The sequence below is a fragment of the Hylaeus anthracinus genome, unplaced genomic scaffold (assembly GCF_026225885.1).
Source record: "Hylaeus anthracinus isolate JK02 unplaced genomic scaffold, UHH_iyHylAnth1.0_haploid 11994, whole genome shotgun sequence".
Lineage (NCBI taxonomy): Eukaryota > Metazoa > Arthropoda > Insecta > Hymenoptera > Colletidae > Hylaeus > Hylaeus anthracinus.
Window position 1 is genome coordinate 1,570,936 of NW_026534341.1, and position 18,150 is coordinate 1,589,085.

General features: G+C 38.8%; 1 protein-coding gene across 7 annotated transcripts; it reads left to right on the forward strand.

The window, feature by feature from the left end:
• The first annotated feature begins 640 nt into the window (after positions 1-640).
• LOC128889011 (uncharacterized) lies at positions 641-17,789 on the forward strand. 7 transcript variants are annotated; one of them, XM_054146279.1, is made up of 17 exons: positions 641-1,273; positions 2,048-2,232; positions 2,342-2,538; positions 2,629-9,515; positions 9,600-9,811; positions 9,881-10,184; positions 10,264-10,442; positions 10,515-10,695; positions 10,785-11,023; positions 11,103-11,499; positions 11,589-11,697; positions 11,766-12,111; positions 12,192-12,236; positions 12,306-12,422; positions 12,484-12,574; positions 12,952-13,055; positions 13,318-13,464. In XM_054146279.1, the coding sequence occupies exons 1-17, from the start codon at positions 1,129-1,131 to the stop codon at positions 13,327-13,329; spliced, it is 9,750 nt and encodes a 3,249-aa protein (XP_054002254.1). In that variant the 5' UTR covers positions 641-1,128; the 3' UTR covers positions 13,330-13,464. The 7 variants fall into 7 exon arrangements, with proteins under 7 accessions (XP_054002254.1, XP_054002255.1, XP_054002251.1 ...); XM_054146280.1 differs by having other exon boundaries at positions 13,255-13,394; XM_054146276.1 differs by having other exon boundaries at positions 643-1,273; positions 12,484-12,586.
• The last annotated feature ends 361 nt before the right edge of the window (positions 17,790-18,150 follow it).

The following is an 18,150-nucleotide window of genomic DNA, read 5'->3' on the forward strand; positions in this document are numbered from 1 at the left end:
TCGTGTTAGGGAATAGAAAATGTTAATGTTATGTACAACGAACCGGCGTGCATGTATCCAACGTAATGTATCGCAAGGAACTCGTTCCCCTTTAATAGAACAACCAACAATCAAACGCCATTTATTATCGCACTGCGACATTTAGATCTAAACAAAAAAATTTGACGCGTACTACCTTATCATTTAAGAAGAATATTTATCCAGCTTTGGATTCGGTACGCAAAGCTTCGTTAAATGAATAGATCCCATAAACGCGGCTTTAAGGTTCGCAGATACATAGATCGCGTCGCGACAGGTTGAGAACCCCCCAAATGTTTCGTATCCCGGACCCGAAGGCGATGTCCAGTGCGTCGCGCTGCAAGGAAGAGGAGAGTTTTCATTGTTGTGATCGTTCCTGCGGTTATTATTTCTCTACAATTGATACACCCCGTGATTCGACGTCAACGTCGATTCTCACCGACAGAAAGGCGAGCTACGAATAACGTGTCCAGGGAATGCGATACTCCGCGATTACGTGCATCGTTATTATTGCGCCCGAAGGTGCGCGCGCGCGCGTCGCGCGTGCACACACTACATTGTGTATATTATACTCGAGAGGCGCAACGATCTCTACGCCTGTGTGTCCGTGTGTTTGTGGTTGAGCACCGTGATATGTGGAAAAGTGTGAAGTGAGAACGAAGGGGAGAAAGAGGCGCGCGCGAGAAAGTATTCGTTTTCTTGAATCGTCGAAACGATACCGAAACAAAGTGGAAGTTTACGAAGACAACACGGGCCAAAGGGTATAACCGATTTCCCTTGTTCTACGTTTCTCCGTCTACTGTCTTCGCGTTCTGGTTTCTCTGACGCGTGTGTTTATTCGTGTACGTTTGTGGTTTCGATGCGGGTGTGAGTGGCAGGTAGAACATCAAGGTATAGCGAAAAACAACGAAGCGGGAAACGGCGTCGGAACACCTTCCGATAAGGCCGGCGTTCGATTGTTTCCTAAACGCATTATTATTTTAACGGATGAGCTGTAACTAGACTAACGATCACCGAAAACAGTTGGACGAAAATGCGATACGAGTTGTTAGGCCGCCTAGCGTAGTATATCGCCTAGCGGCGACGGGCCCAGAGAGAAGCGGCGGAAAAATGGCGTCCGATAACGAAGCCTCTTGCGCGAGTGACCCAAATTTCGCTGTGATCTGTTCGTTTCTCGAGTGCTTCGGCAAGTCCTGTGGGATCGTTTATCCAGATATCGCGCGCCTTCAAGAGATGCTTGAAAATACGCAGGATGGTGAGTAAACTCGAGCGTGCATACGTGTATGCATGGGAAAGAGAGAAAGAGAGAGAGAATGATTGACCCGCCCCCGCGAGGCCAAAAGTCTTGCGTGCGATATTAGTTTTTTCTCTCTACGTTTCGACGTATTTCTCCTACCGATTTTCACATTGTTCGACGCCTTCGTTTGCTTTTTAATTATACGCGAACCGATCGTTTCGTCTAAGTAAACACGATACTCATGACTGTTTTCGTCCTTTTTTTCCCCATCACAATTCGCGACATCGTTTCTTCCAGTCTCTCTTGTCTTTTGTTTTTTTTTTTCGTAGCTTTGTAAAACAGTTATTAGACGGCAAACCCTCGGTTAACAATGTTTAATAATTGCTTGTGATTACGATTCGTCGATACGTTCGAATAATAATATTATTGACAGTTAAGTTTGATTTGCTCTGCTCTGTTGTTATTTTCTCCCGTGCTGCCACCTCCCTTGTTGTCAACGTCGGTTACACGTGATTACGAGTTATGAATCGCGCGTCGAATTCTCGATATACGCTATATTTGAAATTTCGATATACTCAATCGCTTCGTTATTTTATGCGGGACACTTAATATATTATTATACGGCAAAAATAACTTATAAATTATCATCGATTTACTTTTTATTTTTAGTCGTACGTAAATAGCAATGTTATGTTAATGAATATTTTCGATTTATTTCCATCATTCGCGAATATTTATCATTTTCTATACCTGAACTTATTTCTGTTTATTAATAATTTCTTCTTGTTGTAGTACCACAACAGTTGATAGATCTCCACATCAAATTGTTACGCAAAACACGGAAAACAGTATCACCAGAAAAGTGGGAACGAGCACTGGTTAAATTTTGCCATACATATTCTAATCAGGATGGATGGGAACTCGAGCGTTTTGGTTACAAGAAAGCCCGTATTGCTGTCAAGCTACGTTTACTCAAGGTATTAAAATCATTACATTACTATATTCTATAAGATTTAAATTATTTTAAAAGTAACGTATGTATAATTATCAAATTCAATTTAATCTGAAAAGTTTTTATTGTTACAGGTTCTTCTGGAAACGCAATTTGACTTGAATCAAAAGTTTAAAAATGAAGTGAATAAAGTTGCAGCTAACGAATTACGCGTGGAACCATTGGGGAGAGATAAATCTGGATTGGCATATTGGTGTCAACTTGACGAAGAGTGCAATATAAGGGTTTATAGAGAAGATGTAGATGAAGAGAATTGGGAACTTGTGGCTAAGTATGTTTTCAGTTTGTATACGTTTTATACTCTTGAGTGCCTTTGAAATATTTCAATGTAAATACAGAGTTATTATTTTTTTGATACTAGGGATCGAGAAGGCGTCGTTAATCTCATAAGCACTTTATCGAATGGAGAGGTTGGACCTATTCCGATCAACGAAGATAGTAATAGTTTAGAAATTTCCGAAAAACCTATTATCGATACGGGACAAATTACGACATCGCCGAGTCTGGAGGATGAGGCTTTGCAAGAAAATGGTATTCGAATTGAAGTTTCAAGCGTCAAGAAAATGGAAAAGATGAAAAGTGAAGACTTTGAGCTTGAGATCGAACGACACCAAGGTAGTAGTAACGAAGCTGACGACGATGCGGAAGAGGGATTGGAAATCGAGGATGAATTGTCGAACGATGAAAGTTCTAAACAAAATACCGAAGAGGACGATTCTCAGGAAACTATAAAAATGGAAGCTATAGAGTCAAATCGCGTTCAGATGCCCCTCTTAGTATCGGTATCATCTTTAAAACTTGTAAATGGCAAAGTTGATACATTGTCAGAAAAAAAATCAGTTTCGCCTCAAAAGAAAGAAATGAACACGATCGAAGAAACAACAGTTACTTCCATCGCGTCTAATGCTAAACCCATAGAAACATTTAAATCCGAAGAACATACAACAGTGAGTAGTTCGAAAGTTAACGCGGAAGAATTGGTGCCTCTTAAATCGATCGAAACACCTGTTATCACATCTCCTCTTAAGTTGGCAAATGTTTCTGAAACGATACAAGTACACGAAGGGAAGGAGACAGTTGGCATCGCTTTGAACGCAACAAAAAAATCAGAAGATTCGGTGGAACAAGTTATGAAACCATTCGACAAGTTACCTAATAAAAATAATCTTCCTTTTTCATCCGCGGATATACCAACAACGCATTGTAAATTATCTGTCAAACCAATAGATCAATTGGCTGCGAATCTTGTGAGGATACAATCTGAAAAACTTGACAAACCGAACACAATGAAATCGTTAGAGAAAATAGCTGAAAATCTAGCAAGGTCGGGAAGTATCGTTGGAAATATAGTAAACGGAGACGATGATAGATTACCTCAAGACTTTTATGCGAGAAGTCAGACGGAAAAAACCAATAGAGGGCACAGAGGTATGGATTTATCTACATCGCCTAGAGGCTGGGAAGGCTCTAACGAACAAAATAAGCCGATGGATTTCTCCGGAATTGATTTATCTAGTCGAAAATTGAATAAAAGTATAGACTTACCCTCTCCTGGTTATAGAACGCAAGATTTTCAACATAGAGAAATGGATCTCAGTACGAAAAAGTTAAATAAACCGGAAGTAACAAACTTACCATACGACGCGCGGGCTGTGATGATGCGTAATCACGCAATGGTAGCAGACTTGAGTAAAAGACAAATGTCGTTTCCTACGTACGACATGTCGTCTGCTCCGTATCATAATACTACAAGGATATCTAGCAAAGAAGATCACAGATTACCAAATTATACGATACTTCCAGATCCAAGTAAGATAACAGCTTTAAGGATGAATACAACATCGGTAAAACGTCCGTTGGAAGGGGACGATATGCAACAAGACATGTTAAAGAGAATAAGAGCAGATGTAATACCAATTAGAGGGACTATGGATAAAAGACCAATAATTGGTACTAATTGGAGAGATGAAGTTGGCGAAGCCATAGAGGAACCAATGATGATGGTTCAAGGCGAAGGATCTGGTAGCGACTGCGATGCAGTGAATCCTGGACTTGGTGAAGCGGTTGAGGAACCTATCATTTTTTTTTACGGGGAAGGATCTGGCGAAGAATGCCAGGCGGGTAACCCGAACGATGATACGTCAGCTGACAATAAGGAAAGCAATGAATCAAAAAACGAAGCTGATTCTGCTACTTCATCTTTATCCCTGAACTCAACCGAAGACAGTCTTGTAAACGAGGTGTCTACTGGATCGCTAGTAGCGAATAAAAGTAACATAAAATTAAACAGAAATTTCCCTCAATCCAGCGATAACGTCAAGAGTAATTGTCAAATTGTAGGCTCGACGCAAGAAAAGCCCAAGTTCAAGCCAACTCTGGGTATTCAAATCATACCCAAAAATACTAGCAGTTCCATGAAGAGGCTATCAAGGTGGGATGTTGGAAAACCGGGTGAAAAAACAGAATGCGATAGTAGTATCATATCAAACGAAAGAGACATATCATCAAAGAAAAATGAAAGTGAGTGTAAAAATTTCACTAGGAGAAGTCAGGACGTTAAAGTTGACGGAAATTCTGTAAATACCGAGGATATAACTTTTCAAGAGAGGAACGTCGAATTAGGAAGTCCACAAAAGAAGGGTACAGGCGAGTCTTCTGATGAACAGAAACAAAGTCTCAACGTTCAAGTCTCCATGCAATGTGACTCTTCTATATCTTTATGTCAAGCGGATACGTCGGAAGCGTTAGACACTTGTACAGAAGCCACGCCTACAACACGTTCGATAAACGAGAAAAACATTGTACAGAATATCTGTGATTCGGAAAGTATCGTTTCACGTGAGAAGGACAGTTTAGAAAAAATAGATAACGAATGTAAACCGGTAGCTTCTTCTCCGCCAAGATTTTTTTTTGGACCTAACTGTGTTTCGTATACTTCGAAATCGGAAGTATCTGAATCACAGTCCGATCAAATAGTTTCAACCACTATACAATCGAAATCAGAAACGTTGCAATACGAATGCGTTTCTTCTTCGAAACCAATGGAAGACATAGTTTCCTCCTATAAATCGGACGATTACGACGTAACGCAAACAAATAATAATTCATTGAAAATCAAATCGTACACACCCAACTCCGATAATTCGCATTGCGAAAACGATAACAAAAGTAAAACAGAAAACGTTGAAGGACCAACTACCAACGCATGGGAACAAACAGTTTCATCGAGATATTCCGTAGAAGAACAACAATGCGCGATACCAATGGCAGAAGCAAATTTGTCTCACTCGGAATCGAAACTAAACATCGAAGAAAATTTAAAATCCTGTAGTACTGTTACCACGCAAGATCCTACTTCTAGTAGCGAAAATACAACAAACGAATGTTCGAAACCCGAAGAAACAGAAGCGTCGGATGCGATTTCGCAACCTCACAGTACGAATGATTTAAGTAAAGACGCTTTGGATGCGGAACTAGAAAATGTAATTGCAGCACCTACCGTAACGCAATGCAAGATATTAGACGAACAATTACAAAACGAAAAGTCAGATCTAGAGAACGATCCCGTTAATCCCACAGAAACTCCAATTTCTTGTTCCGAAGACAAAGCCGAATGTAAATCATCCGATGTATGCGCAATACTTAAAAATGATGAAACGGATTCGGTATCGATTAATAATTCGTGTACGTCATCTTTTACTCAAAGTCCACAATTAAAAACGGAATACGAAAATAATTTATCCGAATCAAATTATCCAAGCAGGCCCGAATGCTCCACTTATCAAGAGGTTGATAGTTCAGCAGAAAAAGAGATGGAACATGTCTCTGAAAAAGAATTCGATTCACCTGCTGAGACTTGTAGTAAGCACAGTGAAAAAAATGACAATTTTTCGGAATTCGACAGCCAGGAGGAACGATCGATAGACACTGACAATGAAAATATGAAAAACCAGGTCGGTTCCGATGCGGATTCGATGTGCGTGAATTATGACAAAAATAGTGAAAGAATCGATGCGTTAACGGACGTTGGTACGCAAGACGAAGTTTCAGAGGATTCCGAAGAGATGAGAGAAAAGACACTGGATGACTCGGTTATTAAAAACTCTGTGCCTGATATTAATACTGAATTAGATTTCGCGGACAGTTCGACTGTTACTAGCTCAGAATCGATTGAACAATATAATAAAGATCCGTTAGTTCCTACAATAAGTAGCTCAGATGATGCCTGCATTCAAGATACGTCGTTTCATGAAAGTGTTAAAGTGCAACTAGATTCTGAAAAGTCGTCCTTTAAAGATGAATGTCCTATGTACAATGTATTACCAGAGATAGTACCTGACACAAATAATTTTAAACCATCTAAATCTGATACTGTTGAAACTACGAAAGAAATTAATTTATCTAACTTAGCTCAAACTGCAAATGAATTTGAGGATGTTGCATCGGAGGACCGAAGTTCCTGTGCTGATCAAGAATCGAATAAAAATATGGTTATTAATAATATTTCATTGGAATCTGCTAAATTACACAAACACAAAACATCTTCCCATGAATCTTTGTCGCACGACGAGGACGATCACGATACCTCGTTGGAGTTACGTTCATCCCCCTCGGAAGGAAATGAAATTAATTCGTTTGATGTTCCTCAAACAGAAAAAACGGAAAACATTGCAAATATCGAATTAAATTCTACCGATACTACGATAAAACCTACGATACCAGAAATTGATGATACAGATCGATGCAAAGATGTTACAGATTACGTTCAAGAAAACCAAGAGCAAGATTTGACGAATAACATAGAAGATGCAAACGATTCGCAAGAAGAAAATATCACCGACAAAGCGGAAACGGAAGAACCGAAAGTGAATCGGTTAAGTCCAAGTTTTCGAAATCCTCAGGAATCCGTGAATGAAATTAAACAATCTTTAGTTCCCAATTACGACAGCAGCGATTCCAACGACGGTAGCGACGACGTTTTCGAGCCTGTTGAAACGGAATCAAGCAGACCTAGAAATAAGAATACCAGTAATTTAGAAGGAACTGTAATTATTAACAAACAGACCGAGAAAGATGATGTCGAAGAACCAACTGTGCAGAGCGAAACACTGTCTAACGAAATACAAAACACGCTCACCAATGAGCAACAGTCGGAGTTATCGGTGGAAAGTAATATCGGAAAAGTAACAAACAAAGACGCTGAATATAGAGAAAATGAATTAACCATCGAAGAAACAGCTGGACAAGAACATAATTGTAATATCGTTCAACGTGATTCGAATGACAAATCAATCATATCGATGAATGAAAACAAAAGTATTAATAGTCCAGAGGATAATAATATTAAAGAATTGACTGTTCCTTCTGAAACTGGTCCTGGGGATGCGTATAATTCGCTAAATAAAGAATCCATAGACTCGTCATTGGACAAAGCAAACAATTCGATAGATACCGAGAACACCGAAGAGGGAATTAAATGGCCAGGTTCGGCTACAGAAAAAATGGAGAGCTTGGTTTCCGAACGAAAAGACGATTCGAAACCAGTAGGCATCGAGCATAAAATAAGAATCCTTATGCAAACTAAAGAAGGTATCGAGCCCAACGATGTAAACAATCAAATGACTCGCGTAAATTTAAAAGAACAACATTTAAAATCTGCAGAAGAAAAATTGGCGATCAATTTGGATAACGATGTTACGTGTATCGAACCTGAAAAAATGAAACACGTTACAGAGGAACTTTCAATCGTGGAACCGTATAAAAAGTTAAAAGAACTTTCAGAATTCAGCGACAAACAAACGAAATTCGACGTGAGTTTGCACAAAGAGAGTCACCTGAATAAAGAATTGCCAGAAGTCGATGCATCCATTCACTCGGTAAACGTGTTACCACTGAAATACGACAATATATCCTCGGGTACAGATAAATCAGAAATATGCAAGAATAACATTTCAACTATATCGGAAGATTTCAAGCCTATGGACAATTTACAATTCGTAAATTTTATGACTGAAAAATCCGAAAATTTGGGTATCAGAGAGAATCACGAAAAGCGTAACGAATCGCTTCACGTAATAAATAAGGTCACGGAATCCCTCCCCGAGAATATTGTCTCGAGTGTGAACGACAGTACAGTAATTTTCAATGCCCAAGATACAGCATCAGAATCAGCTATTGCGAAAAACGATAATAAAAAGGAAGCTAGTAAAAGATTAAGCGACGTGTCCGATATCCAAGATGTTCCTCCGTTAAAGTCTAAACCTCCTTATACAGAATCAAACGAACAAGTATTAGATCGTTTAACTAGTTCCGAAGTGCAATTGGATACAAATTTGGATAGTTGTAAACAGGCAGAGGTACCCGTAAATGAAGCTGAAGCAAGCGGTGGGACAATGTCCGATACAGGTGTAACAGCATTAACGAAAGATGATCCGAGTACAGTTGTTAATGTAGCAGATAATGCATCGAACCAAGTTCAACAGAAGAGCAGTGCCGTCGATAATAAACAGAAGGTACGGAGATCGGAAATTCAAAGTATCGAGATCAAAGAAATTTCTTTGTCGTCGGATGACTCTATGGTTGCAGACAACGAAAATCTATTTGATACAGCTCCCGAAGAAGTCGATCCTTTGGCGTGCACCGACGAAGATACGTTAAGAAAGTTAGGCGATAACGAGCAAAATGAGGTACCCGCGCCAAAAATGGGCTTACGAGTCAAGCCTGTATCCGAACTTATTTACGACGGATGGAAATTAGATTCTATGGAATCGCCAAAAGTATCTCGGAAACGGCGTAACAGCTCTCATGAGTCTAACTCGGAAGACGTCCGGACTAAACAAGAAGATGAAAATATGATGGGAGGCAAAAGAATAAGACTACGCGGGAAACGTATCCCTGATAAACAATTACGAAAATCTATAGAGGAGAGTCGCGTTGTAACGATAAGTTCGGAGGACGAGGTCGTGAAATGTAGCCCCGTGAAATTTGAAGGACAGAAGATTCAGAATGTTAGCGATGACCAAAGCACTCCTCATTCGGTTATGTTCGAAAGGAAAACAAGAGGACGTCCTAGAGGAAGACGAAGGCGTGGTTACAGAGGAAACGCACGATCGACACGACCAAAACACCTTCAATATGGGAGCAATCAAGTTTCGGAAGTATCGCCTGAGGTTCATCTTGAAAGAACTCTAAGTAATAATGACGCAAACTTGAATATAACACCGATTTCTCAGAAAAGGCGGAAGAAAAGTGAGTTAAATTTTGTTTAGGTATTATGTATTCCAGCGATTATTTCCATATCTGATTTACTTTATACAAATATGTTGTTTATAGGAAAAATGGTTTTGGGCCTCGAGGTAGGCAGAGACATTGCCGAAGTGCATTCGGGATTAACGCAAGACGAAACTCCTGTCAGGCAGTCTAGAAGAATAGCGCAATTAAAAATTAAAGAAGAAGCAGATAAACGGAGGATCGAGGACGAAATTTTAGTCGATTCGAAAGACAAGAAAGATTCCACGGAAAAGAAGAAACGCAAGAAACAAAAAGTACGTTGCCGTTTTGTATAAGTTTGTAAAGTAGTATTAAAGAAATATTGTGACAAGTAATTTTTTCAGCCGGAAAGCGAAGAAGAAATAGTAATAAAAGAAATAGAAACGGACAAGAAATCTAAAAGGAAACGTCGAAGGAGGAAAAAGAAGAAGATGTTGGCTAAATTTAATGAAGCACATCCGTGGCGGAGTTCTTCGGGATCTAGTAGCGACGAAGAAAATGAAGTTGAAGAGGAAGAAGACGAAGAAGAAGAAATAGAGAGCGAAGGATCCTTACTTTTTAAAAGTGACCATGAATTCTCGCCAGAAAGCGATCTTGAAAAGGATCAGGAATCTGAACCGTTAAGAAGAGCTAGAACTGCTCAGAAAGGTAATGCATTGTCACCAGGAAAGTTAACGCGCATAACATATATATCGTAACGAATCATAAACTCTTTGCTTAATTGTAGCTCAAAGCGATGTCGAAGAAGCGGATGATGAATATGCTTGTCAGAAATGTGATAAAGCAGATCATCCAGAATGGATACTTCTTTGCGATTCTTGTGATAAAGGCTGGCACTGCTCTTGCCTTAGACCTGCACTGATGCTCATACCCGAGGGTGATTGGTTCTGTCCTCCGTGTCAACATGTAAGTACGTCTGAATACGTTATTGAAGCATTCATTTAACTATAAATTCACATTCTATGATATCAATTGCAGAACTTACTCGTGACTAAATTACAAGAAAGCTTAAGATCGTACGATCAGTTAGCGAAAAGGCATGAAAATGAAGTTTTAAGAAAAAAGAGATTAGCGTTCGTTGGTATAAGTCTAGATAATGTTCTTCATAAAAACGAGTCGCAACGTCAGAAAGGATCGAAAGCGTCTAGTCAAGAATCTGGTAATGGTTATTTTTATATCTTTCGTAATACTTTATCGTATCGTTAAATATCTAGAAAATTACTAACGCACATACAACTGTTTGCGTAGAATCCTCCTCTGCTTCTTCTTCTTCTTCTTCAAGTTCAGAAACTTCTAGCAGCGAGGAAAGCGAACCTGTATACCAGTTACGCGAAAGGCGATCTGCAAATAAATACAAGTTTAACGACTATGACGCAATGATTAATGCTGCCATTCAGGACGAAGTAGAGGCTATTCAGGGAGCTGGAAATCAAGGAAGAGGAAAAGACATCGCAACTATAGTTAACGCAAAGAAAGAAGAAGCAGAGGTAACATCATTCACTATGTATTTTAACGTGACTGTGCATCGTTCATATTTAAAGAGTTGTTATGAACATTTTTCTTTAGCTTCAGTTTAAGAGTGAATTATTAAGCGCCGAGGAGACACAAGAGAACAAGGATAATATGGACAAGAAATCAGAAAAGGACAGTGACGAAGAATATAAGATCGAGGGAGAGGATGTTATCGATGACAATGATGATCATAAACAAGTCGTAAAAAAATTTTTATCCCGAAAAAAGCCCCGTAAATTAAATAGTCTTGATATAAGCAGCGAGGATGATCCAGAAAGCGACGAAGATTTCAAAGGCACCAGTTCGGAAGACGAGGAAGATTTTGATGATCATGTAACATCTTCCGATGAAAGCACTTTTGCTGACACAAAACGACGCGGTAAAAGAGGAGATTCGCGATCGGTACGAAGAAGTACCAGGGCCAGGACTATGCGTTACGAAGAAGACTTTAGTAAGTAAAACAAAACAATTCTAGACAGTAGTTAAATTGGGTTATAGGTTATGTTATAGGTAAGTTTAAACAATTACATTTATTTACAGTTGACGACGATAGCGAGGAAAGCGATAGACCGAAAAGGAAAAAATCTCGATCTGCATGGGATTCAGATAATGAAGATAGTGATAATTCGTGGCGACAGAAAAAGAAAAAGTAAGATACTGTAATTATTACACGATTCGAATAGGTTATGAACGTACTATAACAACAATTTCTTTCAGAAGTAAAACTCTATCAACATCCAGACATAAGACGTTACCGAAAACTAAGAGTAAAAAGAAAAAAAAGAGAAAACGTATCATTGAATCAGATAATCAAAGCGAAAACGACGAATCAATCGAAGGATTAAGAATTGAAGCGCAATGTGAAGCGCAACGGCAGTTAGAAGAAGAGGAACCCACAATACCTGAAGCCGTAGATATCAAACTTGAAAATGCAACCGAAGGTAACGACAACATCGTCGCTAACGAGGCGAAAGATACAAGATTAGAGGGCATAAAGTCTGAAATACCTCAAGTATCAATCGTTCCACTAGTAGACGAACTAGGACAGCAAAAGAAAAAGAAAGTAAGTCTTCATTTATCGTGTACTTAAAATGTTTACATTTCATGTTTATGTTTTAAATCGCATCATTTAATTTATTACAGGAGAACATAACGAAACCAAAGAAGACCACGACCATTCGGAGAAAAGTATGTAACCTCCACTCAATTCTTTCTTCATATAATATCACGACGTTACGAACTTAATTATACTTTCAGATCATTTATGGTGGTCTTCCAGACGAAAACAAACCGGAAGAAGAAGAAATATTAGGTAGACGAACTCGAGGTAGAAAAATTAATTATCAAGAAGAAATCGCGACGGATAGCGAAGAGGTAATAAATAACGTGAAAACATAACCAGGTAAAAATATTAAATATTCTCATAAAATTACAGGAATTAAAGAAGGCATTGAGAAGAACTGGTGAAAGCGAAGATGAGTTTATCGTGAACGAAGGCGAAGATGTTATCGAGGATATTGACAAAGGTTCAGACTCAGGTAACTTGTAAGACAATATTAACACTTTCGCAGCCGACGATTTTAGAGCGCGACTTTATATAGGGAGCAATACTTTTCGACACATCATGTTTAATATTATAGAACAAAAATACTTCATTTTTTGTTTAAAGTTTTCATTATCAGATAAGTTTCTCGTAGTCTTTCTAAAATTTATAACTAATTGCCGCAGAGTCTTATCATCATTGTTTTACATAAATTTGATACGAATTTATTACAAATATATAATGTAATATTAGATCAGAGGCGAACAGTTATGGATTTAAAAATTACGTAAAAGTACATCAACAGCTGCGAATGTGTTAATATTGAGTTCAAGTATACTAATGGGTTCTTGTGTCTTACAGGTGACATTTACAATCCAAAAAAGGATGGTCACAAATCAAAATATAAATCACCAAAAAGTAGGAAACCGAAGAAAAGCAAAAGTCCAGGAGTTAAACGAAAAATGGTAAGCGATGGAACGCCAAAACAGAGAAAAAAACCTGGTCCAAAACCCGGTAGTAAGAATAAAGCGCGAAAGCAAAACTTTTTGGTTGGTTCTGTAATTCAAAAAAAAGATGACCAAGATGGGGAAAAGGATATCATGGCTAATGTCATTGACAATCCTATAGGAGAGATAGATTCAAAAATTGATGACAATCTTTCAGAAAACGTAGGATTGACTGGTACGACAATGTCGGCGGCAGGTTCATTTACTGGGGATGTTCCAGATGGTTCCCTAACGGGACTCGGACCCGGCGAATTAGCCGACTTAGATGACGAACAACTAGAACAGATGATGATGGAAGACGAAGAATATGGTAGACGACAATTAGAGCTTGCAGCTATTGAAATAGCAAAAAAGAAGAAGAAAGAAGAGCGGGAAGCTAAAAAATTGGAGAAGGCACGATTGAAGGCATTGGAAATATTAGCAGCTGAGAGGCAACGCGACCCTAATGCACCGGAAGGAACCGACGGAGAGGTACCAAAAAAGAAGAAGAGAGGTCGTCGCAGCAAAGCTGAAATTCTTGCAGAACAAATGCGCAGAGATGGGGCTCCAGACCTGAACGCTACCGTTTTACCTGTTAGCGTGCCGCAGCCCATAGCGAGTAATATTTCACCCACTATTACTCCTACTTTGTCTACAATTATGACGCCTGAGGCGGAAAGATCAAGCGAGGGACACATTCCCATGATGACAGGACCAGATGGACAACTCTTCAGCCCGGACTGTTCTCCGATGAAACCTAAACGAAGAGGGCGGGGCAAGGGTAAAAAGACTCTTGCGCTAGAAGCAGCTAGAGCCGCAGAAGCAGCAGCGAAGGGTGTCGTCGACGTTAGTTTAATGGGCATGAGTACCGACTCGAATCCGGAAATGAAACCTGGTGACATACCAAACGTACTTCCTACACCAGGCAGTAGCACCTCTGGCTCGGCTCCGTCCACGCCACCTGCTGGTATCGTTACGACACAAGGACCGCCCTCTTCGCAAACTCCGACCTCGCAACCTGTCTACCCGTCGTTACCGCCCAACAATCAACAACAGTCTTCCGTTATCACCAGAATGCTTCAATCTCAGCCCGTGTCGAGTAGTCCGCAATCATTCTCCGCAGCAGCCGCAGCGATGGGGCACAAGTATTTCGGAGGACCAAACGCCGCGAGTCCGATAATGGGCGGACCCAGAACTGGTTATGAAATGCAACCTCGAGGCAGGATTCCTTCGCCGTACAGACAAGCGGGTCAACCCTCCATGCCACCTCACTTTGCGGCTGTGAGATCAGGTACTCCGCCCATGCGAATGAGAGTGTCCGGTCCTCAAATGTATCATACGCCTCATCATCCAATGGATCCGTCTCCGTCAGGCGGTGGACCAATATCGATCAACAATCGAGATCGCAGTTCTCCACTCGGACCTGGACCTGCGATGATTCCGCCAGCCGCCGGAAGTCCTCTGGCCAAAGGGGGTCCCACACCTCCTCCGCCTCCTCCTTATGTCAGGGGTCCTCCTCCTCCGTTGTCCAGGTTCGCAGACAATCCAATGGGTCCCAGGCATCAAATACCACCATTCACGAATGCTTCACCGGTTAACCATAATATGCAACAACCCTCGCCACCTCCCAATCGACCACCTGGCAACTTCTCACCGTATCATCCACCCCCACCCCCTAATTATCACTACGGTGCCTACCCACCTCCACCGCCAATGTCCACGGCAGACGATGCGGCTGCATACCAAGGTTCTCCGTACCCTGCAGACCACTTCTCGTCTCCCGCGGATAACCAGCCGCCCATTCAAGCGCCACCGCCTCCTCAACCTCCTCCGCCTCAACAGCAAGCGCATCCAAACGATGCCGGCGCTGGAAGTAAACAATACGACGAAGAAGGTTCCGGAGAATTCGGTGGTTTGGTATCTTACTTTAGTAGCCAGAGAGAGGACGATCTTGATTCGTAGCATGAGTGAGATCTTGGCCAACCCTGAATCGTTAAGTAGAATGCGGTGTGTGTTATACATGCGTATTTTAACGGTCCAGGTAAGATCGCAACTTTTGCTCGAGAGGGACGAGTACAAGAGAAACATAAAAAGAGTTTAGTAACGTGTAATGGAATCGTAAATTTAAAAAAATAAAAGTAGATATATATATATATAAATATATGTCCGGGCATTGGAATGTTTGAAATAATGAAAGAAAGAGTATTTGCATAACATTAACGATAACGGTGTACGTTCTAGCATTATTTTATACTAATGCGTACTGTAATGTTTTAAAACTTAAGAAACGCGTAGAGTTAGAATCGTCTTCCTCTTCGACCTCTTAAGCAAAAAGTTGTTTGAAATTGCGAACTTTTAGAATAAAAATTAGATCGAAAGAAACGAACGCCGCCGAAACCAAATCCAAGGTTGGCCAAGCAAGGAAAAGGGATAAATATATTATATCGCTAACAATGGAGCCTATTTCCTAAGAGTTATAAGCTTTTTGTAATTAGTTCGAGTTTGATTAAATTTATATGAAGCAACCGACCACGCGCTAATAGCAACGTAAACGAGAAAGAAAAAAAGAAACCAAGTTGCGTTACGCTAGAGGAAAGATTACACAAAGATCTGACCAGATTTTAACTATTAACCCATTAGTATTCACAGATGAAATTCGTGCACAGTTACATCCGAATCCGTCGTAGGTGTGTAGGTGTCCCTTCCCAAATAAACGTTTACTGTTGATGAAGTCGATCTTAGTAGTAATTGAACAAAAACTATTAACAAATTCGGACTATGCGCCGTTGTTACATGTATATATGTACATACGATAAGTCCTTTAGATTATATTACATGTATTATATATATATACACATACACACACATACATACATACATACATACATACATACACACACACACATACAGTCACGCAGAATACTATAAACTGAATTAGTGCAAAGGGCACAAATGTAATATTTAAATCTTAAAAAAAAAAACGAAAAGAAAACGGCATCCGATTATAATAAATTAACAAATGGTGTGAAGACTACTACTATAATTATTTATAAAGAAAAGATTAAGAATTTATGATAGGTAGTATAATATTGTATTTTACAAATTTTACTTGATAATTATATTAAAGAGAAAAACAAACAAACATTGAATATATAGTTACATTAGAGAACAGGAGGCTGTTGAGTCCAATTTTAAAAAGTCGCGGGACAAAGAGAAAGAGTTGGGAATTGAACGAAAATCAACATGTCAAGCATATAAATAATTGACAAATAATTGAAAGCTGTGAAATTTTTATTCTATGGTGGTGTGCAATTACAAATACAATAATTATATTTGCCTACATGTCCATGTATGATTTTCTAAGCACGTGCAATCATATTGACGAAAACTAACCATTTAAAAAAAAAAAATAATTAATGTATAAATTGAATTCAAACACAGCTTCGAGAAATTCCTCTTCGTTGAATGCTTTCCTTGGATATTAAACTTTCGTGAAAATATTAACGATAACTGGAAACTAACTCAATTCGATTAAGTAATTCGCTGATCAGATATACTTAAAAACAAAGTGAGAAAACATATTTTCCAAAAAGAAACAGAGATGTTATCTCTGTTTACTGTTTAGTTTTCGTTAGGCATACAACAGCCTCCTGCTCTTTGATCGATTCGCAAAGCTGGTAGTGTCTTTGCGCCACAAAAATCGTGTATCTGTTTAGTTATCACACGTACGTGCATACCTAATATAAATAGAAGTTATATAAATAAAAAAAAGAAAATACATTATCTTAGGATTAGCTGCTTGGGATAGTTTCCTTTATTCGTCGAACGTTTAACGATCGAATTGAACGATTATACACCATTACACGCCGTATAATGTAATAGAGAGTTTACTACTGCTAATTTTATTATTTTTACACCTATAAGATATATTTCAGTTGTATACTGTTTAATGTACAATCTCTATTGTCTTCTTTAATTATAACGTGTGTCTTCGGACCGTTCGTTTTTAGGGTGCGCTTCAAGGAAAATGCGAATTCCTGTGTGTCTTCGTTCGATCGAACGCTCGAATGGTCGTTAATAATCGAGTACGTTTCTACAAAGTATTCTTACATACAATTCGTGGCTGCGTCATGTATCAATCCTAAAACTTAATCTCTTTGATAGAAAAGAAGAAAAAAAAATAAACTAATCACCGTGAACATATATGTAAGAGAACTTTAAAATTGTTCGATATGTCCGAAGACTCGTTTTTTATCCAACTTTTAATCTCACCGAATAAAAAGAAAAAAAAAAGAAAACAAAATACGCGAAATCGATTTTTCCAGACGATGTATAGGTACATCCATATACATATATTTATATTGCTTTTATGCATGGCACATCCGCATTTAGTGGAATTCTATATATTTCGTACGAAATATATATTTGTGATATAAACACAGTGATTCGATCTCAAAACTGGATAAACGTTTCAAACGTAATCTATAGTAACTCAAAAGAGATGCGTTAATTTTTGCATGTGTACCAAACATTTTCGCATTTACGAGTGTTTCCTTGAAACGTAAACTGACGAAGTGTCTTGTCAAGACAACAGTAAATGTGGTGCAGTTTAGCTTTTCTTTTCATAAGGGTCTAGACCAAACGCAATTATTATATTACATGTTGTAGCCTAAATACAAACATTTTGTAATAAAATTCAATATATTGAAATAATATCATAGGATGCTTTTCTCTCTCTTTGAAGCATTCAATTCAATGCTTGTCGATGTCGGAGCAATTTTATTTATTTGTTTTCAACTGTGTATTACTTCGTAGCGATACGAAACTATGATATTACAAGTATGCATTTTTTCAAGTCAATTATTTATTTTAAAACGTATGTCAGGCAATTATTTTAACTCGTCTTAAAAACGTTAACTTTTTCCCATAGCAAATAGGAAAAGTAGTATCGCAACACTGCATGTTATCTGTTCATTATTATATAATATTTTAAGTAAACTTAAATATAAGTATAAAGTATTTTCACAGTTTCTTTTAAATCAAATGCACATAAAACATACTTCGAACAGACATT

Coding starts and splice junctions, on each gene's coding strand:
- LOC128889011 (XM_054146273.1), top strand. CDS start 1,129: ATGGCGTCCGATAACGAAGCCTCTTGCGCGAGTGACCCAAATTTCGCT. Junction 1,274..2,047: donor GCTTGAAAATACGCAGGATG/GTGAGTAAACTC, acceptor TTCTTGTTGTAG/TACCACAACAGTTGATAGAT. Junction 11,698..11,765: donor TGGCGACAGAAAAAGAAAAA/GTAAGATACTGT, acceptor AATTTCTTTCAG/AAGTAAAACTCTATCAACAT.